This window comes from Martes martes (assembly GCF_963455335.1).
Source record: "Martes martes genome assembly, chromosome: 3".
Lineage (NCBI taxonomy): Eukaryota > Metazoa > Chordata > Mammalia > Carnivora > Mustelidae > Martes > Martes martes.
In genome coordinates this window covers 17,951,118-17,975,275 of record NC_137890.1, presented here as the reverse complement: position 1 = coordinate 17,975,275, position 24,158 = coordinate 17,951,118, and the positions used below count along the sequence as shown (strand labels likewise).

Below are 24,158 nucleotides of genomic sequence, written 5' to 3'. Positions count from 1 at the left end.
TATTTAAACAGGGGTGTGGGGATTTGGGAAAATCTATATTAGTTCTAAAGTCATAACTTTGAAATTATAACTTAAAGCAGAATTTTAAAATATATCTTTGAAGAACATTTGTTTAAAGTTTAGATTTCTAGCAAATTTATAGAGGGCTGCTAGCATCCCATAGCTGAAATCACATAATTGCTATATCCTATGCTTTCTGCTTTTGACTATGTTACTGTTGGAATATTTTCTGATAACATCTATGAGAGTAGGAATGGATGTTGTAGTAAAACGGAGTGTTCTCGGTCTGATTGATTTTGTGCTTTATAATCCTTTTCAGTTATCAGAAAGTATTTAAATTTTTTCTTCCTGCTATTTGGAAAGAATGTAATGGTCTAAAAGATTGCCTACCTTCTGAGGGAGTTTCTTTCTTGTCAAGGTAGAAACAGTATATTTACTAAACTGCCTTTACCTTTGTGGAGTGAATATTGCAATTTCTTTCTGTTTGCTGGGCTGTAACTATAGGAAGCACCCAAACATGACACGTGGCAATGTGATCTAGCAGATCTGTAGACCATGGCTAGGCTGTTCTAAAATTAAGAGATTCCAGAATGAAATTAAAACCATTTTTCCAGTGGTTAGAGCTCACCACTATTTTACTTTAGTATGAATTTGCAAAATGATGATTCTTGTATTGCCCAATGAAATTCCTTAGCCATTACTATAAAGCTAACAGAACAAATAAATGTATTTTTAACACTATCTGCTGGAAAATATCCCTTCCCTATGAAATGGGGAAGATTTAAGATGCTAAGATACACATTTGTATTCGCTATTTGGTGAAAAAATATCCACCAAAATTTTCTGGAAGAGGGTTTGGATTAAATACATTTTAGACTAATAAACAGGGTCAATGATCTGCAGTGATTTGACATAATGAAATAAATGAATATAATTAACTATGATGATAAGGTAAATTGAACCACTATAGCTATTTAGAGGATAGTAGCCATTTTAGCTGGAGACCATTTGCTTTTGTACATTTATGGATTGTACAGAACTAGCTTTAAAAGGTAAGATGTATAATTTATATAATTTGTATCATTATAATTTGTATAATTGTGCAGTTAGAGGGACTATAGGTCCAATTAACTCATTTAATTTAGAATGCCATGTGCTACTTGATAAAATGGCTTTTCTGGCACCTGGATATCCTTTTAGGCATGCCTTGGAGACCCTGTAGTATAAATAAAATTGTGTCAATTTGCTCAGGTCTGTGGGATTTGGACTTGGTCCTGGAGTGAACATTGTATCTAAATGCATAGGTAAAAGGCAGGGTGAAAGCATTTAGAATGTTCACAATTGAGTGTAGAAACAAAAGTCTACAGAAACTGTGGGAACTTTCTCAGTAATCCAGGTTGGTTAAGATAGTTTTTTGGGTAACATATGGTAATGGGGAAGATTTTTTTTTTTTAAAGAAAGAAGGAATAGTTACTGATGACTAACTAGGCATAGGAAATGAGTCTTAGCACCTTGAGTCTGTATGCTTACAAGGCTGATTTTAATATATGAAAAGGAAGTCAGGAAGATGCTGAGAAAAGCAGAAGAGAATAGTAGACCAAAAGCGATCCAGCTTGATGTTAGGCACTGAAAAATAATTAGATCTGCAGGTAAGAAAATTTTGCTTCCTCAGCAGTTCTCATAGTGTAATCTGGGGTTCGTAGGATCCTTTCAGAATGCATGAGAGATCAAAACAATTTTCATAATACTATTAAGACATGATTTTTCTTTTTCTCTGCATTGGCATTTCCTTCGGTAGTGCAAATGCAGTGGTGAGCAAAACTGTTAGAGCTTTAGCAAGTTAAGTTAGTGGCACCAACTTCTACTCGTAGTCATTGTATTCTTCATATCTACAAACTTGCAAGGAAAAAAAAGTCCAGTTTCATTTAAAAATGTCCTGATGAAGCAGTAAAAATTATTAATTTTGTTATACATCAGCCCTGAATTTTTACATATATATATGTATACACACACACACACACACACACACACACATATATCTCACGTTCTGTGTGATGACGTAATGCGTAAAGCACATCTTCTGCATACTAAATTATAATGGCTCTCTTGATGAAAAGCACTTATGTGAGTGTTTCAAATGCAGGCTCAACTATCCACTCTTTTTCTTGAATCCCCCCCCCTTTTTTTAGTGAAAAACATGATTGACAAATTATGGTGATTCAGACATGGGTATTTGGGTAGACATTTTCTCAAAGTGGACTAAAAGGAACCTGCCACTTGAAGAAAAATAACTCACAGTGTTTGTCGCCAGTGATAACGTTTGAGATTTCAAGAGAAAATTGGAGTTATAGAAAACATCCAGGGATCACCATAAACTTAAAAAGTTCCTGATTACATACAGGGATGACCAACTCTGTCAGCATTGAGACAATGTGCATAATGTGTGAGCCAACATTTCCAAATGTTAATGACTGAGTTACAAAATCATGCATGGGTAACAGAACCATTCATAGTAAAATGCAAACCAACGGGACATCGCAACTGACCAAGAAAAACAATTACTTGTCAAGTTTTGGTGTAATAGCAAAGAAGAATATTGGCAATTATCTGAAAAGATGGTTGAATATATCTTCATTTGCCAACTGCATATCTTTGGGAGGTTGGATATTTTTCCTTTATTTTTTTAAAGATATATATTTGTATTTGTATTTTATTTTATTTTATTTTTTCAGTGTTCCAAGATTCATTGTTTATGTACCACACCCAGTACTCCTTTATATATATATAATACGTGCCCTCCTTTATATATATATATATATATATATATATATATATATTTTTTTTTTTTTTTAAGATTTTATTTGAGAGAGAAAGAGTGTGTGCGTGAGAGAACACGAGCAGGGGAGGGGGCAGAGGGAGAGGAGAAGCAGATTCCCTGCTGAGTAGGGAGCCTGATGTGGGGCTCAATCTCAGGACCCTGGAATCACTATGTGAGCCAAAGGCAGACGCTTAGCCAACTGAGCGACACAGGCACCCCAGATTCTTTTCCACATACCTTGACTGAGACAACATATGAAATGAATTAAATCCAGGAGGAGATAGTGAGAATCTAGCCTGCTTTGATTAAGCCAGGTATTAATATAATTTGCAATAATGTAAAATCATACTACTCTTCAAACTATTTGTTTTGGAAAATATAGTAGGTTTCACAAAATATGTAATTTATTCTAATGTAATACATTTGTGATAGTTATTTTTTAAGTGGCTGAATAAATATTTTTAAATAGCTATCAATTTTTATTGTAAAATAATACATATCTATAAATGTAACCCTCCAAGAAAAAAGATTTACAGATTTCTCAGTAACTTTTAAGAATGTAAAGGACTCTGAGACCAAAAACTTTGGGACTCGCCATATGTACATTTAGGGGTCATTTTCTTGGAATTTTCATTTGATATTATAGAAGTGGTGTTATATTTTAAATGAGATCATGTAGAACAAACACTGGGGCTTTGGGAAAAAAGAAACAACAACGGTTGGCCTAGGTTTTGGAGGAATGAGTGAAAGAAAAAAAAAATCCCCTGTAGAGGATGTTAGGGAATCAATGCCATCAGTTTTTAGGGGCTGACGTACCCAGGAGAGCTGGAGTCCTGGAAACAAGCAACTGCATCTGGTTCGGTCGAGGTCTGTACAGACCTTGAGCCATTTCAGTGGCCCAATGTAACCTTCAATCTGAACCATTCAGTTACCTCTCTCTGCCCACCTGAATTTTCCACCATCCCCTGGTGGAATTTATGGCCCATCACCAGCAAAAATCCCTGTCTCCTCAGCTTTTATCTCTGAGTGGAACTTGACCTTCTTGTTCTAGCTGAACCTTCGTACATCCTCCCTTACCATCTCTTCAAACACAGGCTGTTTCTTGGAGGGTCAGAGTGGAAGAGCAAGAGTGTTTATTTCCGTCTCCACATGAATTTGCTAATCCTACATGATATCCTTCTTTCCCCAGAGGTTAGGATGAATTTTCCGGTTAATAATTACAAATATTGGAAAATCCTCAGATGTTTGGATTCCAGCACCACATATTTCTCTTCATTTATTTTTGCTATGTTAATAATATTGTTAATTTCCAAAAAAAAAGGAATAATTATATTGGCTGATTTGGATTATGTACCACATGTAATGGCCCCAGGTACTAAATTAACAGTGAAATCTCTGCATTTAATCAGAAATACAAAGTTTTGTTTTATTTTTGGTTTAAATATTTATCAAATAATCCCTTTCCAGCTTATTTAAATAGTCCTTCAGCCTTTTTAAAGAGCCTCCATATCCCAATAGCTCAGAACTTAGACTCTGGAGCCAGATAGCTTGGATTTAGATGCAGGCTGTGCCCCTTTCTATGTGAATGTGGAAAGTCACTTACTTGAGCAAACTTTAGGAAATCACTTACATTTTCAATCCTTAAGCTTGATTATCTTTAAAAGGGGAATGCTAATAACAATTAATTCTTTGCAATATCACTGTTATGATTACATTCAGTTGGTAATTATGTTCACCAGACTCACTACCTGCTACCATTCCATATGGTCATTTATCAGACTTCTGATATTTATTACAACCTTAGTAATTTGTGAATTATTTAATTGTTATTATAGTAAGATTGTCTATACCATGGGCTGGGGAACCAAATGAATTAATTTATCAAAAAAAATTTTTTGTGGGGGGCACCTGGGTGGCTCAGTGGGTTAAGCCTCTGCCTTCAGCTCTGGTCATGATCCCAGTATTCTGGGATCGAGCCCCGCATTGGGCTCTCTGCTCGGCGGGAAGCCTGCTTTCCCCTCTCCCTCTCTGCCTACCTCTCTGCCTACTTGTGATCTCTGTGTGTCAAATAAATGAATAAAATCTTAAAAAAAAAATTTTTTTTAAGAGGGAGTGGGGAGGAGCAGAGAGAGAATCTTAGGCAAACTCCACACTAGTACGGAGCCCGATGTGGGGCTGGATGTCACAACCCTGAGATCGTGATCTAAGCGGAAATCAAGAGTCAGACGCTTAATTGATTGAGCCACCCAGTGCCCCTACCAAAGGAATTTAATAAAGCATCTAGTTTACAGCAAGTACATGAGAGACGCGAGACAGTTTCAGTAGTAGGATTCTTTATTGTATTTTGAGCACTTCCCACCTGCAGGCTGTAGGACAGTGTGTACATGTACAATTTCATTTAATCATACCAGCCACCAAGTAAGTAGAAAGTGTCATTCTACCTGCTTTGTGATGAGAATAAAGGAGGTGTGGGGAACTTAGGAAATTTATAGTCACATAACTAACATTCACTGTGGATTTAAACATACACCTATCAGAATGTAGGTGAGGCTTCCGATGAACCAAGGATTGGGAGACATAAACACGAGCAGGACATGATTTTGGTCTCAGAGGACCTCTGAGACCTTAGGACCTTCCGAAGGGAGGAGGTTACAGTCATTCTTAAAACATCTTTCCAGAGCAGGACCTAAGCATAGGGGGAGAGATCACCGGGCATCATTGTGCACTTTATTTCATTTGAATTTCACAGATACGCTGTCCCATAGTGTACCGAACAGACACTATGATACCTATTTTATTAAAGAAAAAATTGACATTTAGGGAAGTTTAATGGCTCATATGATTGGTTTGTGGAAGAGCCTAGACTAGCATCTTTGTCCCCTGAGTTTGCAAGTCAAGTGTAGACACTTGTTGTCGTCTACGATCAGTATTCTAGTAGGTTGAATGATGGCATCTGGAGATAGCAGGGACCGAACTCTGCATCAATAAATCTGAAAAAAAGGTCTTTGCAGATGTGATTAAGTTAAGGATCCTGAGATGGCAAGATTATCCAAAATTATTTGACTGGACACTAAAAGCTACCACATATATCCTTAAAAGAGAGACAGAGACTTGAGATACACATAGAAAAGACAATATGAATATGAGGCAGACTGGATTTACACACCCACAAGCCAAAAACATGCCAGCAGCCACACAAAGCTGGAGGAGGCAAGGAATAGTTTCTCTCCTAGAGCTTCCGGAGAAAGTTCACCCTGTATATGGTGAGTTCAGTCTGGTGGTTCTGATTTTTACTTTTGGCATCCAGAGAGTAAATTTCTCTTGTTTTAAGCTGCTTATTTTGTGGTCATTTGCTATAACAGTAATAGCCAACTACTACAGTCATCTTCCATGCTTGAGGGGAGTGTGTTCCTTGATCCCACATCGTTGCTTCCTTCTCCTCAAAATCCCCTTGGGGATTACACACCAGTATTGACCAGTACAGACCATCCTTCATTAGACCTCTGGTTATCTCCCCTTGTCAACTCAAGACTTTATACCCAGCTCTCTCTCTCTCTCTCTCTCTCTCTTCACTTCTCTTGCTACCACCCTTGGCAACTTCAGCACCCACTATGTAGCCAGTATCCTTATATCCACACATGCCCTAGATTACCTTTTTTTGTTTATTCAAAGAATTTCCTGAAACAGTCTTTATGTCCCCTGTTCAGCCATCAGTATTTATTTGGTGATCCAACTGCTCCTATCAGCATATGAACACCCAATAAATTCTCCCTCCTCCTAAAACAAATAGCTTTGACCTCACATTTCCCTCCTGTGCCTGTCTTGGTTCTCTACTTCCATTATAGCAAGGATTTTCAAGAGGGTTCTCTATATATTGCCTCAATTCCCGTTCTCTTTTGTGCTCACATTCTGCTGAGGCAGCTCTTGTCAAGGTCAGTAAGAGCCTCCTCTTGCCTGTGCCCATGGTCAGTTGTTATTCCTCATTTCAGTTGACCTCTTAATAGCGTTTGACATGATGAATGACTGCCTTCTACCTGAATCATTTTCTTTCATTGGTTTCTGGCACAGTCTACTCTCCTGATTTTCTTTTTATTTCACTGGCTTTTTAATTCTCATTCTCCTCGCTGGCTACTCTTCCTTTCCTGCATCTCTGCACTATTCCCTGTCTTCCCTCCTTAGGTTATTTCATCCACTACTGAGATTTGACTCTCCTTGCCCATCAGTCTCAGACCCGTGTCACCGGGCTCCACTTTTCCCCTGACACACAAATTATTTTCTCTAACTCTGGACTGAAAAGCTTTATTTCAATTTCTAATTTGCATTTAAATCTTAACATGTCCAAAATAGAACTTTGACTTTCCAGCTCCCACTGCACACAAACATGGCGCCTCCGTAGACTTGCCTATCTCGGTAATTGGCACCACTGTGCATCCAGCTGCTGAGGCACAGGCTTCAGAGGTATCTTTCATTTACCCATTTTTTCTACCTCTGCCTCCATACAACAGCGAGTTTCTTTGGATACCACATAATGCATGCGGTCAATGTGATGACTTTTGGCAACTTACTCCACTACCACCCCCGTCCAGCCCACCACGTCTGTCACGCTTGCTGTTATCATAGCTTATGAACTCAACTCCGTCTTCTCTCTCTTGCCCTTGTCCCAATGGTCTGTTCTCCACACAGCAGCCACCATGATCCTTCAGTATACAAACCAGATCATGTTTCTCCGTGTGTGAAATTCTCCAGTAGTTCCTCATTCCGCATATAAAATACAAACTCCCTACCATGGGCTCTGGGGCAGTTCTGATTTCTTTGATCTTTCTCGAAACCCTCCTTTCACTCTTCTTCAGTCACATTGAGTTTCCTCAGTTTTTTTAGTCAGCAAGCTTCTTCACAGCTCAGAACCATGCCTTCTATTTCCTATGAACCTGCTAACCACACCTCATCTGCTCACGGGTGGCTTTTTTCATTATTGAAGTCTCTTCTCAAATTTGTTTCCTCAGTGGAGGCTTTTCTCCTCACATTATCTTAAATGGTCAATCCATAGAAAATAGTTTTGCCCAAACCAGTTTACCAAGTTAATTTTTTAATGTGCCAAATAACCAAATATTATATATAGTTTGCATAGTTTGGATATAGTTGGTAAATTCAGAAAGTTTGCTTTTAGGAATAGATTCAGCAGGAAATTTACTTTTGATGAGTTGATTATGGACAGATTGACCTAGAGCCCTCCAAAACAGTGCTCTTTTCACTTTCTACCTTTTAATATTTTTTCCCATAGTATTTATGTGTCTGCTTTTATATTTTCTTATCCTTTAGAGCCTCACGAGGGCAGAAACTTATATGGCTTTTTCAACTTGAGTATTGAGGTCTACAGCAGGTACTCAAAAATAATGGTTTAATGAATGAGCGCAATAATGAGTGACAAAAAAACAACAATTGGGTTGTCCATTGAAGAAGGAATGGGCAATGTGTCATTCTAAGCTGAAAATATAGAACATTCTTATTTTCTTGAGCTATCAAAAAGAGAAAATGAGATTATAAAGTAAAGTTACCTGAAGGTTTTTCTTTAAATAAAGGAGACCAGTGTGTCTCCTTTATTTAAAGTATGGAACGAAATGAAAGAAATAATAATAATAAAAAAAGGAAAAAAACCTGACCAATAAAGTTATTGATTTTTTTAGTTTTCTATAATGGTAGAAGGTGCTATAAATCAGTGAAGAAAAACAGTTTTATTTGACAGTTCTGTATTTCTAGATTGTATTTCTGAGTTTATTTATTTATTTTTAAAGATTTTACTTATTTATTAGAGGAAAGAGTGTGAGCAAGTGGGGGAGGGGCAGAGAGAGAGTAAGAGAGAGAATCCCAGACACACTCTGTGCTGAGCATGGAGCTAGATGCAGGGCTCAGTCCCACAGCCCTGAGATCATGACTTGAGCCCAAATCAAGAGTCTGATGCTTAACCGACTGAGTGACCCAGGCATGCCTGTTTCTGGGTTTATTTTAAATTATTAGATTTAAAATCTTCATCCCACAGTAACTTTAAACAATGTACAGTGAGTTGTTCGGCATTGATTTTATCTGTTACATAAATGCTTACATGAATTTAAGTCCTTGCTAAAGCCATAAATTGATTTTCAGAACATAAATGATTTTAAAATGGTATTACTAATAAATGTGAAGCACCATAATAATCAAATTAGTGGGGAGGGAAATGAGGAAGGAGAAAGTTGAGAAAGTATTTTTCCATGCAGAGTGTGTCCAAGGAGACCAGATTAATTACCAGTATGTTAATTTTTGGTGATGCAGATTAATATCTACTTACTATTTATTTATATAGATGACTAATTTCTGAAGAATTATACTATAAATCATACTTTATAACTTTTAAAAATATGTCATTAAATTAATATTCTAGAAAAATTTTTTGCATATTTTATGAAAAAGTTCAGGAAATATGCAAATATCAAAGGGATGAATTCAGTATAAAAACTTCCAGAATGAAGAAATTGGTAATTGCTTCTTTTACTTAAGTATGCATATCTTCAGAGTTGCTATGATGGTCTTCTACTAATTAAAGGAATTAGTAAATGTGACTATATTAAAATTATTGGAAGGCATTTTTGTTAAATGATAAAGGCAGAAGGAATTACAGTTCATTGTAATATGTATGCTATAAAAACTGGTGGAGAAATTGCTTTTAAAATGGCCTGTCACTACCTATCTACTCATGTATTGATAATTCAATACAGAGGAAAATATAATTTCTGGCACAAACTAGCTCTAAAGTAGCTGGGTAGTAAGGAATTATCTGTGGTAGTAACAAAATCTGTGACTTGAGAATTGTAAGACACAAATATGTAAATTTCCTCTGAAAATTTCTCTTCAGCCCAGGTACCCGTTGTAAAATCATCTGATTATCCACAGTTGATAGGATTTAATCTTTCTTCATCTATTTCATTGCCATGTTTGAGACTATCTGAGGTCTTAAATTGTAATAGACACTTCGAACTTTGTATCTTAAATGTTCGTATATCAAAAATAATAAAAATATGAAAAGGATCATAAAATGTCTGTTCATGTCATGCAGAGGAGGGTTATTATAACAGTTATTTCATGATCATTAGATTTTGAAATCATCTTTATCTTTAAAGCAATAAAAGCCCCATAACTATGGTTTCTCCTGTTGTAAAAAGCTACCTGCGTATAAGTCTTCACTGATTTTGCAATTTGTCAAATTTAATTTTAAATCAGTATCACCTTGTTTTATCGCTACCAGTTGTATTTAAGCTAAATCCTTAGTTTACCTGTCATTTTTATGTACTCTAAAATGTCTCTAAAGGGAATGTGGGCTGAAAAAAGTTGATATGAGTTTCTAGTCATAGGGATTTTGTTATTAAATTTTCATAAGATGTTAATGTTGAAAATGGAAGTGAATGGAGATCAACTTCATGCAGTCCACCTTCACTTTCTACTTAATGAGATGATACATAAAATTAATTCTCTCATAAAACTGGGGGAAATTATGTTTTTATTCAATCAGTAATTAGAGTACAGTTTCTTACTCAACCTACCACTCTTAGGCATTAAAAGGAGAGTCGGAAGTTTCCGGCCTTGGTCTGAGAGCACTGGAAAGAAGAGCTTATTGAAATTCTCAATGAAAAACAACAGACAGATGTTGTTTTTTTTTTTTTTTCCCCCTAGTCTGTTTCTTAAATTCCTTAAGCAAGCCTAGCAAATGTTTATTTACTTTCAATAGGTGTTATAATTTTTGTCAACCAACAGAACACTATTATTTGTATAGCTTAGGTGGGTTTTTTTTTAACTTATTAAAACTTTGTAATGAAAGGACAGTATGGTTTCTCTTTAATAATGAAGTAGATGTGATACGTTATTTAGCATCTACCCTACCTTGGATTTATGCACACTGATTTTGTATGTGGATTATTCTTTTGCACAACAGCAAAATCACTGGTTTATATGATAGTTCTTTGAACAAGTTTAAATTCTTATTAAAATCATAATACTAATTCCATAAAATGGAAACACGCAACTCTGGAAAACATAGTAGGAGAATAAAATGATGAGTTTGCAAATTCAGAGTTAATACAAACAACTAATTTTTAGTAAATTCAACTTCTGATTTTGCCATCTTTTTTTTTTTTTTTTAGATTTTGTTTACTTATTTGACAGACAGAGATCACAAGTAGGCGGAGAGAGAGAGAGATGGAGGAAGCAGGCTCCCTGCTGAGCAGAGATCCTGATGCGGGTCTCCATCGCAGGACCCTGAGATCATGACCTGAGCTGAAGGCAGAGGCTTAACCCACTGAGCCACCCAGGCGCCCCGCCATCTTTTCTTTAAGAAAAGAAAATAAAATTATCCAGTGGATTAGCCTCTAGATTGTTCAGTTTCTGATGTAAATCTTTATATATTAACATTTTATATTAGGATCAAAAATTCACAAAAGTATGTTTATCCCTAATCATTAAAGATTCAAATGTATATAGAACAATTATTTGCTGTTCTCGTCATCGGAGTTGAGAAATGTTTGGGATCACAAATACACACATTCTGAAATACTAGCATATGTTTAGGTTAATCCAATTAACTGGAATGTGTCCGTATCAGATTTAACACGGATTGAAAGACAAATCTTTATATGGCGATGAGTTGATACCATACTGAGAAACTGCTGCAAAAGAGTCCATTTCAAAAAGACATTTTTGGGGTGCCTGGATGGCTCAGTGGGTTAAGCCTTTGCCTTTGGCTCGGGTCATTATCTCAGGGTCCTGGGATTGAGCCCTGCATTGGTTTCTCTGCTGGGCGGGGAGCCTGCTTGCCCCTTTCTCTCTGCCTGCCTCTCTGACTACTTGTGATCTCTCTCTCTCTCTGTCAAATAAATAAATAAAATCTTTTAAAAAAAAGCCATTTTGTGTTTAGATGTTCAGGAAATAATCAGAATGTTGATATTTGAACACATGTCATCTCTTATTCAAAGGTTAGCAAAAATAATACATAGTCATGAAAACTAATATTTTATTTTTACATTAGAGACATGTTTTAAAATGTTGCTCTAACAGGATTCCTAATATTTTTTTACATTTTGCAGTTATTTTGTTTAAAAGGTCAAAGGAAAACTAGTCTGAAATAAATTTGAAGTAAAGGATGTAAACACTTGTATATATTTTTTCAATATTGCTTTCACAGAATAAATTAATTTGCAAAACCTACTTGTTATAGCAGCTGAAAAGATAAATTCTATATATCCCTTACTCATTATTAGTTGTGAATTACTGGGACTAGAATTTATAAAGAAAAATTTTATTTTTTTACTTTAAAAAACTGTGTTTGAACATCACTTAGAGTTGGCAGAAATCAGAGGGAACATTTGTATTTCCCGGGGTAGCATTCAACCTTCATTGCACTGAGAATCTTTGGTGGGTAACAGTCACAATCACATCTACAGCACGCACCTTAGAAAAAATGGTGGAAGGTATGTAAGTGTGCCTTGTGGTATTGGTATCTTTAAATCTATCCTCATTTGATCTTAAAAGAAATTGCAAACATTGCTATTTAACCATCATTGGCAAATAATCTCCTTTGCAACCTACCTCATAATTCTTGGCCACACACAGTTTGCGGAGAGACATGAGCCTCTATTAATGAGAACAACATAAGCTTAGCAGTTTTATTTTAGTTCAGACCACAAGTTTAATTCGCTTTTCACACTCACTCTGACGGGTCTCTGAGAGCAGGGTGCAGTGGCTGAGACGGCAATTGTGGGGTCAGACTGTTGGCTGGAATGCTTGTGGAGCTGCTCTATAAACGCAGGCAGAACATGTCATAGGTTATCTGCAAGTGCAGTTTTTTCAAACCTGTCTAGGTGGAAGGAATCATGGAGGCTGATGGTTAAATGCAGACTCGTGAACCAAAATAGACCCGCTGGGTTGCAGCAGTGCAGAGACCGGGCAGGCTGAATTTTCCTCGACCTGCCTGGGCCATCAATGAGCTCACTTGGCAGAGCAGCTAATCTCCCTTGACACCTTCCTTTACTCACATTTTTATTGAGCGTGTAGTAGATAGCTTACATTCAAGTGGGCACTGGAGATGCAGAGATAACAGGTGTCCTGCTTCCTTAGTACTCGTTGTTGCAACAGAGTCACAACCACCTTTAAAAGCCATTGTTTTGGGGATGCCTGGATGGCTCAGTCAGCTAAGCGTCTATCATTGGCTTAGATCGTGATCCCAGGGTCCTGGGATCAAGTCCCACATCAGGCTTCCTGTTCTGGGATGAGCCTGCTTCCTCCTCTACCACTCATGAATAAGTAAATAAAATATTTTTTAAAAACTAAAAAAAAATAAAATCTGTTGCCTTTGATAATAGGGTAGATGCCCTTCTTTAGTTCAGACTGCTGTCACAGGATACGGGATGCCCTATATAAACAACAGAACATTTATTTCTCATAGTTCTGGAGGCTGGGAAGTCCACGATCCTCGTGCTGGTGGATTCATTGTCTGGCAAGAGCCTCCTTCCTGGTTCCCGGATGGTCATGTCACTGTGTCCTCACATAGCAGAAGGGCCAAAGGAGCTCTCCAGAGCCTCTTTTGTGGAGGCGCTAATCCCATTCACGAGGGCTTCACCCTCATGACCAAGTTACCTCCCGAAGGCCTCACTCCCAAGTGCCGTCATATTGGAGATTAGATTTCAGCAGATTAATTTTAGGGGAGAAACAATTGTTCAGTCTGGAGCAGGCACCTTGATATATAACACTAAAGCTTGAAACCCAACATTTAATGGTCTCAGCATAGAATCAGAATACACGATACTGTATTTCATCTGTCTGCGCTTTTTGGTTTGGTGGTGTTGCTGTGTATCCGTTTTTAGGACACTACGGCATATTCATGACACAGTTCCACATTATTCGTAGCTCGCCTTGCACTTCTGCCTTTTATTATTTCATCTTATTCTACTGTCGCTGCATCTCCTTTTATAATACATTCAGTGGTTTGATTAGTGAATTATTGTGTGGTCTTTTACAACCCAATTAAAAATAACGATGAGATCGGGGTTATGGGAGATAATTTTATTGAGTGTATTTTACAATTAATTATGTATTGATAACAGTCCAGCATCATTATTTATTATAATTAGGCTAATTATAAAATGTAATTACTAGAATATCCAAGGTATTCAACTGCTGCCTAAAGCTATCATTTTGAAATACAACTTTTGCTTGCCGATTACCACAGCCTTCCTTAATTTGTAGATAAATTATGCTCTGTTATTTCTATGGAGAAATTGATTGGGAAGCATCAGTTCCCTAAGTGAGAAAATAAAATGTCCCACGGTAGTTTTTGGGTGATAAGGTAATAAGAACAACAGAACACAGTTCAGAAGATGCTCACAGAGTTATTGTCATTGACTAATACAACTCATGACTTTCCTACTACTTAACAGGGTTTGCCAGTCAAGGCATTGTTTAACCATGAACTATTTTACTTTCTTTTTAATTTGACCATGCTAGGGGGGTCTGAGGATTATCAGTCTTCCCTATGGGCATTGAGTTCTCTTTGCAGTAACTGGTGTATAATCTACTAGCTTTCATTCTGAAAAAAAAAAAAAAGGGAAAAAGAAAAAGAATAAAAGTGTAAAAATACAGTAGGTGTTAATCGAACATCTAATGACAGTCTTTTATCAACAATGAACCCACGGCTGGAAATTATCTTCTCAGTGCCACTTTCCTTCCATCATTGGTGGATTACGGTTGACTGTGAAACAAAATAAGTAGGGAACCACTGTATTGTAACTTCTTCTTTATTTCTATACTTTCTAAAGATGTTTGACTCTGGGAAATGCATCTTAAAATATTTGTGTGCTGTGTCTAATGCCCACTGCTGACCAGCCATTATCCTGCGAGGGCTAAAGTGGGTTTAGTAGGCGGAACACTCCCATTTGGACCCGTAGCGCACTGGGTGGGATGCATTAAGCTCATTTACTGTCTGGAGCAGACAGATGCACAGTTTTAACATGAATACTAAGCCTTTTCCTGTTTTACCTCTGCTTTTGTCACAGAAACCCTGGAAACTCTCATCAGGCAAGCAGAGAACTACACCAGCATTCTCTTCTGCAACACCTATAGGAACATGGCCCTAGAGGCTGCAGCTTCCATTCAGGAGCTGTTCACTGACGTGGGGCTCTATTTATTTGGTGCGGATGTTAATCCCGAAGAGTTCGTAAACCGATTCTTTGACAGTCTTTTCCCTCTCGTCTACAATCACCTCATTAACCCTGGCGTGTCGGACAGTTCCCTGGAATATTCGGAATGCCTCCGGATGGCCCGCCGGGATGTTAGTCCCTTTGGTAATATTCCCCAGAGAGTAATGGGGCAGATGGGGAGATCGCTGCTGCCTAGCCGCACGTTTCTGCAGGCGCTGAATCTGGGCATTGAAGTCATCAATACCACAGACCATCTGCACGTCTCCAAAGAATGCAGCAGGGCCCTGCTGAGGATGCAGTACTGTCCTCTCTGCCAGGGCCTGACTCTCAGTAAGCCTTGCATGGGGTACTGCCTCAACGTCGTGAGAGGCTGCTTGGCACACATGGCAGAGCTGAATCCGCACTGGCATGCCTACATTTGGTCATTGGAGGAGCTCTCAGATGCCATGCACGGGACATATGACATTGAACACGTGCTTCTGAACTTCCACATGCTTGTTAATGATGCCGTGACTCAAGCTCACCTCGATGGACAGAAGTTATCGGAACAGGTAAGCAGCCACACCACACCTCCTGACCCATGGCTTGGAACTCAGGCATTAGCCCCATACATAGAGTTCCGTGGTTTATAAGCACACCGTTTATGAACTTGAAAATGATGACAGCTAAACAAGTTAATGCCTCAGGAAAGAGCAGGAGAATGCATGGGTTGCCATATTTGAGTCAAGGTATATTTTCTATATCTTACAGTAGAAGTTTGGTTAGCTACGTTCCACTTTCTCCTTGAAGTAGAAGTCTTCTCCTAGGGTTAGTTCAGTGAGGGAGAAAGGACTCAGGTTTAAAATCAGGACCAGCAAGGATTCAAATCTGCCCTCTGCCAGGAATTCCCAGATGCCTTAGATTCTTTGAGCCTGTCTCCTCATTGATAAAAAAAAAAAGAGAATAGTAACACGTAACTTTTGGAGTATTCTTTTTTGGGAAGATAGACAATATGTATGCGAACTACCTAGTATGGTGCCTGTTACTCAAAAAAAGTGGGTCGTTATTGTTAGCATTTCCAAGGTGTTCAGCATTCAAATAGAAAATGCTAATGATATATTCATTAAATGAAGAGTTGACAGCTTAATGTTCGGAAGTGTTTCTTCAGAGACTCTTCAGAATCTGTCACAGTGATGGTGTAATGATTTTTCAAAATGTGCCATATGCAACATCATGGTGTTTTATTCCAAGAAGACTTTAGAAAGTGTTTGAAACAAAATCATCGAGTAAAAGGGAGCAGGAATTTTCTATTTCTCCCACCTTCTGTAGAATCATTTTCTTACATATTCACAGGCTCCTGAGTAACATTCTCATATCCCATATAATGAAGTAGGACCTGTTGCTGGTGTTTACCCTACATCATTTCTCCTGAAACAAATTATATTCCTTGGTGCTGAGAGAAGACATCTCCCCGCCCCCCAGTACTAATTTACTGAATTAATAAAGATCCTAATCATTAGTCTTATAGGTCAGTCTCTTTAATTTCTGGTAGATTTTGGATCTGAAAATATTTACATGCAATCATCTCCTCACCTTTTTTCCTAACTTCCAGGGTCTTTGCAGGGCCCATGTGAGCCTATAAGGTACCCTTAACCAGATTAGACATGGTGCCCTCTTTAGGTGCATGCCACACCCTTGTATGGCTTAGTGGGTAGAGAGTGAGCTGGATATCAACTCCTGCTTCCCAGTTTATTCAGCTGGGTGTCCTTAGATGGTGAACGAGATTCCCAACCATATGCAGGGGTTGGAATCTTTCTGCAAGCTCGTTCCTTTCTGGAGATCAGATTAGCACCAGAACTTTTGGGAGGAATGTAATACACCAACTCAAAATGAGGTATAAAACACATTTAAGGCTTCAAGTATTTCTTAGTTACAAGAAATAAGATCCGGGAAACAAATATGAATACTATGATATCGAGTATCTGGGAAGATAGGCACAAGAGCTCTGAAATCAAGCCTAGATCTGATTATTAATTTGGGGCATGCTATGCAAACTTGTAGGGTCAGAGTTCTCTACTATCTCTAAGTAAGTAGGTTTTAATGCCTTTTATTATGTATTTTCAAGAACTGGAGGGCCTGTTTGTATCCTTAAAATCTATCACATAGAAAATTATGTTTTTCCTGTTTCAAACACTAAACTAACAGAGGTTCAAACTTAGATAAACATGTTTTCAAATCCTGCATTTGCTAGTCATTTGCCATGTGGCCTGGAAAAGCTACTAACACCCTTTGAATCTGTTTGGTCTTGTGTGGAGAAGGTAGAAATGGTTCAGGTGGGATAATGTCAGTAAGGCTCTGACATCGGTAGACACTGGTCCTAGAAATGCTTTTTTCTTTCCCTATTCTAAGGCTGGCCCTGAGCCAACCTCAGGGAAGCAGGTTGCTTTGGTATCTCAAAGGATTAGAATCACTATTGTACTTGTGTTTTATAAATAAGTTTTGTTTTTATTTATTATTTTTAATATTTCATTTACTTGTTTTATTTATTTATTTTTTTAAATATTTATTTATTTATTTATTTATTTATTTATTTATTTGACAGACAGAGATCACAAGTAGGCAGAGAGGCAGGCAGATAGAGAGGAAGAAGCAGTCTCTCTGCCGAGCAGAGAGCCCGATGGGGGCTCAATGCCAGGACTCTGGGAACATGACCTGAGCCGAAGGCAGAGGCTTTCACTCACTGAGCCACCCAGGCACCCCTTATTTACTTGTTTTAGAGAAAGAGCGTGGGGGAGCAGGGGGAGAGGCAGAGAGAGGGAGGGAGAGAGAGAGAATCTCAAGCAGACTCCTGGCTGAGTGTGGAGCCCGACTTGGGGTTTGATCTCACCATTCTGAGATCATGACCTGAGCCCAAACCAAAAGTTGAAGGCTTAACCCACTGAGCCACCCAGGCACCATTATAAATAAGTTTTAAACAGGATTTCTGTCATATTAAACTCTGTGGTGGATTTACAAGGAGCATTCTTTTCTTTTAGGCAAATCATTTGATTTGCTAAGTCAATCGTCCTATGACTATCTTGAGAATCCATCATTACTAATATGTTGTAGATTCTTTTCTAAATGAAACCACTGAGATTCTCTTTAAAACTTATGGCAGCAGCAGAAGGAGATACCGACTTTAAATTCCTTGAAAATTGACTCATTAATATTTATTTCTGCCAACTTCAAAGTGATTTATAAGCTGTTTATCAAGCTTTGATAACCAGTTCACACATCAACGAATTTAACAAACTCAAAATAAATTACTGGGGAGCCAGAACATAATGACTTTCTCACATTCCCAAAGCAATCTCTGAGATCTAGGACTTCCAAGTCTAGTCCTCAGTAAATACATATTTTCACTTTAAGAAATCCATAGAGGTATCTGCTGTATCATGTTGCCGTTGGATGAATTTCAGCTGGAAAGAAAAATGTTGTCAGTTTCCTGAGAAAATCGTAAGTATCTTCTATTTAATAAGGCATTAGAGAAACAGAATCTAATTTACAATAGAGTATTTTCATTTTATAATTATTCTGGGGCTTAAGGCAATGCTTAATTTAATAAAACACTAACAGAGAGTTAGCAAAGTGTAGATACTAAAAGCATGGGCTCTACTGTCGGACTGGATTTCACATCTGCTGTACACTTACTAGCTGTGAGTTTGAGCGTTTGATTACTGATCTCTCTCTGCTTTGGTGAAACACCTACCTACAATAATACCTATACCATGGAGTTCTTGTTAGAATAAAATGAGCTTTCACACTTAGATGAGTGTCTTGTACATGGTGAATGTTTGAATACTACTAATTATCATTTCATTGCATTATTTATGGATACTTTGTTGGTTTCTCTGATGTTGTAAATGCTCCTAAAGCAAACACCCCTTCCTAGTGGTGTAGAGTTAAAATTTTTTTAATCATTTAATGTAAGTAAATAATTATCAAGATTCTCCTTGAGTGAGAAAAAAACCCTAGAATTTTTAGAAAACATTAGGCAACTCCATAAAGTGTTTTAATATTAATGGCTATTAATTAATCATTAATAGATTATTTAATGATTGAATGATTTAATCATTTAATGATTGATTCCTTGTTAGGAAATCATTTATTTATTTTGTAAATAAAAACTTGGTTATTTTGCTATTCATTGTATTTAGCATATTATTTATTAATATAATTTAATATTTTACCTTACTCGAAGAACCCAGGACCTGTGTTAATTTCAACATTTCAACATCTTCTAAATGGAACAGATGTTACTAAGAAACTCAATGGAACATTGATTCTATACAATTTTAGAAACAAAAAATTTTTTTCTGCTTTATTGGCATACAATTGACGACACCACATTTTTATTTAAATATTTGGTAGAATTCACCAGTGAAATTTGGTCCTGGGCTTTTCTTTGTTGAGAAGTGTTTTTTGTTTTGTTTTGTTTTGTTTTTATTACTGATTTAATCTTCTTACTCATTATTGGTCTGTTCAGATTTTTATTTCTTTTCATGATTTAGTTTTGGTAGGTTCTATGCTTCCAGGAATTTATCCATTTATTCTGGGTTATCCACTGTGTTGGCATAAAGTTGGTCTTAGCAGTCTCTTATGATTCTTTATATTTCTGTGATGTCAGTTGTAATGTTTCTTCTTTCACTTATAATTTTATTATTTGAGACTTCCCATTTTTTTTTAGTCTAGCTACTTTTTTATCTTGTCAAAGACCAGCTCTTAATTTCATTGATATTTCCTATTGTTTTTCTAGTTTCCAATTCATTTATTTCTGCCTTGATCTTTGTTATGTCTTTTCTTCTGGTAACTTTGGGCTTAGTTCTATTTTTCCCCTAGCTAAGGATGTAAAGTTAGGTTGTTTATTTGTGAGTTTTCCCCCTTACCATAGATGTTCATCACTATAAACTTCCCAGCCAGCACTGCTTTTGCTGGATCTCATAAATTTTGATATGCTCTGTTTTCACAACTGGGATTTGGGGTTTTTCTCCAGACTGAATGGTGCTTTACTGAGGATGGGATTTATGGCAAGTGTGTGTGTCTCAGTCCCTCTTGCCCATTTCAGGATAGGTGTTTTCTCATTCCCCAATGTGTTCAGCTAGTTTCTGGATTTCTTTCAGAGGAAATTTTTCTATGGGTAGTTGTATGGTTTGTCCATTTGGTGCATCTGTGGGAGGAGGGAAATTCAGGAGCCTCCTCCGTTGCTATCTTGGGAATTACTACCACAAAAAGCTTTTTTTTTTTTTTTAAAGTCTGTAATGGGTTTAGAAACATAATTTCCAACAGTAAAAGTCCTAATTTGTATTTTTAAATAGATAATCAGTTTTTCACATCTCTTACCTATGCACTATTAGTAGAGATTCAGCTGGTTGCATTCAAATTACTTTAGAATAGCTATTCACTTCAATTTTAATACCTATCAAAATTGAGTTTAAGGTGAATTGTACACGCTGGTGCACTCTAATTAAACTCTGTTGTTGAGATAACTATACCTCATCACTTCCTCTCTACACACTCACATTTATCTGCATCTAAAAATGAAACCATAATAAATTAATCATGTGTTTTTAAGTATCTCAGTGATATTCTTCTATATAAATTGAAAAGGAAAATTAAAATAGTAACCTGGATGACTTCTGGCAAGGCACTAATTTGGTTCTCTTTTTCTATAATGTGGCATACAGTTTCCTAAAAATCACTGTGTTATATGATTTCATATAATAGAGATTATAGGACAAATAAGGTTGAGACAACACATTACTCTCCGAAGGGTACATCCCTGAAATGGTTTCCAGTATGGGAATGGTAGGAGGAATGTACATTCCAAGGACATGGAATAGGGGGAGGTTTGGAGCCTCTAATTACCTCTGTCCAGCTCGCATGTCACCTGGCAGTCACATCCTTTCAGGGACAACCTTCAACAGTTCCACAAGAAACAAAAAGCCAAGAAGGAATTATGTCTGAAGCAAACTTTTTTTTTTAAACAAGCTTTTATTCATGTACATTTTTGTATTTGGCTGCCACAGAATAAAAGAACATGACCAAAAGTTGTAAATTAAAAACCTATGGATCAGTTTTTTGGGTAGCTGGGTGAAACTTCATTGAAAACATACTCATAATATACTTAAGCTATCATTTTAACCTTTGCCTAATTTTCTATTTAATTTGTGTGGAGGGCTGATGTTATTAGTAGATTCTTCCACCAGACGTGTTCTTCTGCAAAGAACGAGCTCCACACGAGACAAGGGACAATCAGAAGACGTCAGCTAGTCACAAATGAAGGGGAAAGATACAAGTTTCTAGGGCAAAGGAGATCTCAGAGTAAATCCAATCTAAGCGGGCCAACCAAAAGTAGAAAAACCTATAAGCTCATAAAAAGAAGATTCATTAGATCATGAGAGACCATTCAGTCCAACTCATTGTCTCATACAGAAGTCACTTCAGAATGTTGTCACCTGCTTAATTCCGCACACTAGTAGTGAGAGGAAACTTGACTTTGCAGAATGGCGGCAGGATTATGTAGCCATAATTAGTAGGTTCTCCTCTCAGGGCTGGAATCATTGAGCCCTTTTCAACTGTGGAATGAGGCAAAAATTTTCTGACTAGAGGTAAATCAAAGGTTCTATTGTCCGGTGATTTTCTGCTCAAATAAATGTAATATATCAAGATATTTCTGTAACATGGTCAGCCTCTGCTGTTAAGAATTTTCCTCACATGCATGATTAGATCTAAATTCTTCATCTTTTGGAGATTTTCCCCCTGCACCTATAGGTCTTGGGGGAAAGGGAGGTCCAGTTTGGTCCTTTGAGAATGTCTCCAGAGCTTGAAACAATTTTCAGTAGTGAGGGCCAGTCATGACCCATGCACCTCATATGAGGTAAGCCTTTTTTTTTTTTTTTTCTTTAAGGAACACATTCGATAAGAAGCTTGCATAATTTAAAGATAGGTATTTCCTAAGACTTTGAAAATGTGCCATGATTAATTTGGGATGTTATCTTTCTGAGAAAGATTATACTATGAATTACTTGAGAATAAATACTGAAAGCCATGATGGTTTATTTCTACTTAATTTCCTAAGAGAGGAATAATTATTAAATGTTTTGTGAAGATCTAGAGATCTATAAAGGAAAATCTGGACAAAGATCTCCTGGAACAATGGCCTATCATGTTTGTAGATTATTTCTAGTTGTTTGAAAATTAATCCTTATGGTGAATGAATAGTGTCTTCAATTGCCTTGCATGGTACTCAAGATTATAATGCTTTGAAGACAGAGACTTCGTCTTGGCCATCTTAAACTTTGGATATTTGAAGGCTGTTATTTTGCCTGCTTTCCTGACATCTTTCCAGACTATTCACTCCTGTTTTATTCAATTCTTCTTTTTAGGCTTTCTTGTTAGGTTCACTGTTTTAACTACACAGCTCTGTCTGGCTTTTCTGGAAAACTTGCTGACTCAGAATGGAGTTGGCCAGACTGGAGGAAGCCTGGGGGTTGACAACTGGTGGATTCTGGGCATGGATCTTTTCATTCCCTCTCTATCACAGCCAAGTGCTTCTCCTTCCTCAGGGATCTGCCATCTGGAAGAGTCCTGCCCTTTGGTCTTAGGCCTCTGCCAAATGCATTTTTTTTTTTTTAATGAACAATGGAAGGACAGTTTTCAGAACCTTTAATTTATTCCTCATTCAATTTTTGTGTGATGTATTTGCTTTGTTAAGTTATTGTTGTTTCTCTGAGCAAGCAGAGCTCTTATCTCAGTAACATGAGCTTTTGTCTCCTGGGCCTGAAGGTTTTAATAATACCCAGGGATTCTTTTTTAATTTTTCTGAAGTATTTTTAATTGAATTTTCTAAGTGTGTGGCTGTTGAGATGCATCACTGATATTTTTAGCCGGTTTGAAGTGATTCCCCTCTACCTTAAATGGAGTAAATTCTCTCTAAATTGGAAGCTTCATGCATAAAACTTGGTTTCCTTTTCTTGATCAAGTTCAAGAAGGATATGATAATCCTGCTGCAATTTTCGTCTGTCCCTTTCTACTTGGGTGTTTTCTGAATGCAACAAAGCTTTCTTGGTTGGAGACTTTTCACATGACTTTAAATGATTTTTGCAGTGAGAATTTTAGCTTCCGCAGTTACTTGGTGTACATTTACTTTCTTTTCTTCTTTGAAAGTTTGTAAATTGGTACTTAACTCAGTCATATAAATCAGCAGTCCTTTGGCTTCACCAATGAAGAAGCTTCCGTTTCCAATGCCTTCCTCATATCCAGTTTCATGTTTGCACAGTCTCTGCTCTCTTCCCTAAGAACAGCAGCCCAACTATTCATCTGTAGCAAGTGTTCACCTAGAGGGTTGATCTGACTCTTTCTTATTGAGGACTCACTCTGTGGACAGAGTTTTATGAGATTATTTTTTCTCTTTAGTAAATTTGTCCACTCTATGCTTCCATTTTTGAGGTTCTTATGAAAGGAACTTTATGCTTCTCTGAAGATTAGAATTTACCTCCAAAGTCCTCATTAATGCTGTCTGAAGGTTTTCTCCATTGTTTGGCTGGATTTTGAAGGCTGTTATAGTTGCAGCTTTGTTATTTGTTTTGATGCTTCTTCTAAGGAGTTAACTTTGTTTATAATGTCAACCATCATCTGAACTTGTAAACATACAGATTTTTCTCTTTTCCATGCTTCCTGTAAGTACCTGGTTTAAGCTCAAGTAAAGAGTGGTAGCTTTCTAGCTCTTTATTCATCATCTTCACGTTTACTATGTCTTAAGGAAGTTTTAAAGCTTGCTTCTGCTATAGTTAATTCAAATTCTCCAAACTCTCTTACTAAGTGGCCCAAATTCTCAAACCATTCATTATTTTTACTCTAGAGGGACAGACATTCTTGTGGTCAGTTCTTTGTTTCTCCTTGCATAGTAACAGAGGGTTTTAGTCACAGAAAAAATCCCATTCTGACTGTAAAACTACCACTTCTCACAGTATTCCCTGGGCTGCTGGACCCCCCACTGCTGGTCATGGAGCAACATTACACAGAGTATCATGACCATCAGTGGAACTTCTCTGCACCCCAAGGCCATTGATGGGTCACCTCACGTTGCCATGACTCTGTGGCCA

General features: G+C 37.3%; 1 protein-coding gene across 1 annotated transcript in view; it reads left to right on the top strand.

Annotated features, from left to right (window-relative positions):
• The window catches only part of GPC5 (glypican 5), a 680,232-nt gene that overhangs the window by 264,792 nt on the left and 391,282 nt on the right, over nt 1-24,158 (top strand). The window contains exon 3 of the mRNA XM_080798656.1: nt 14,893-15,587. Coding sequence (XP_080654782.1) covers nt 14,893-15,587 — 695 coding nt within the window. The remainder of the gene's footprint in view (nt 1-14,892; nt 15,588-24,158) is intronic.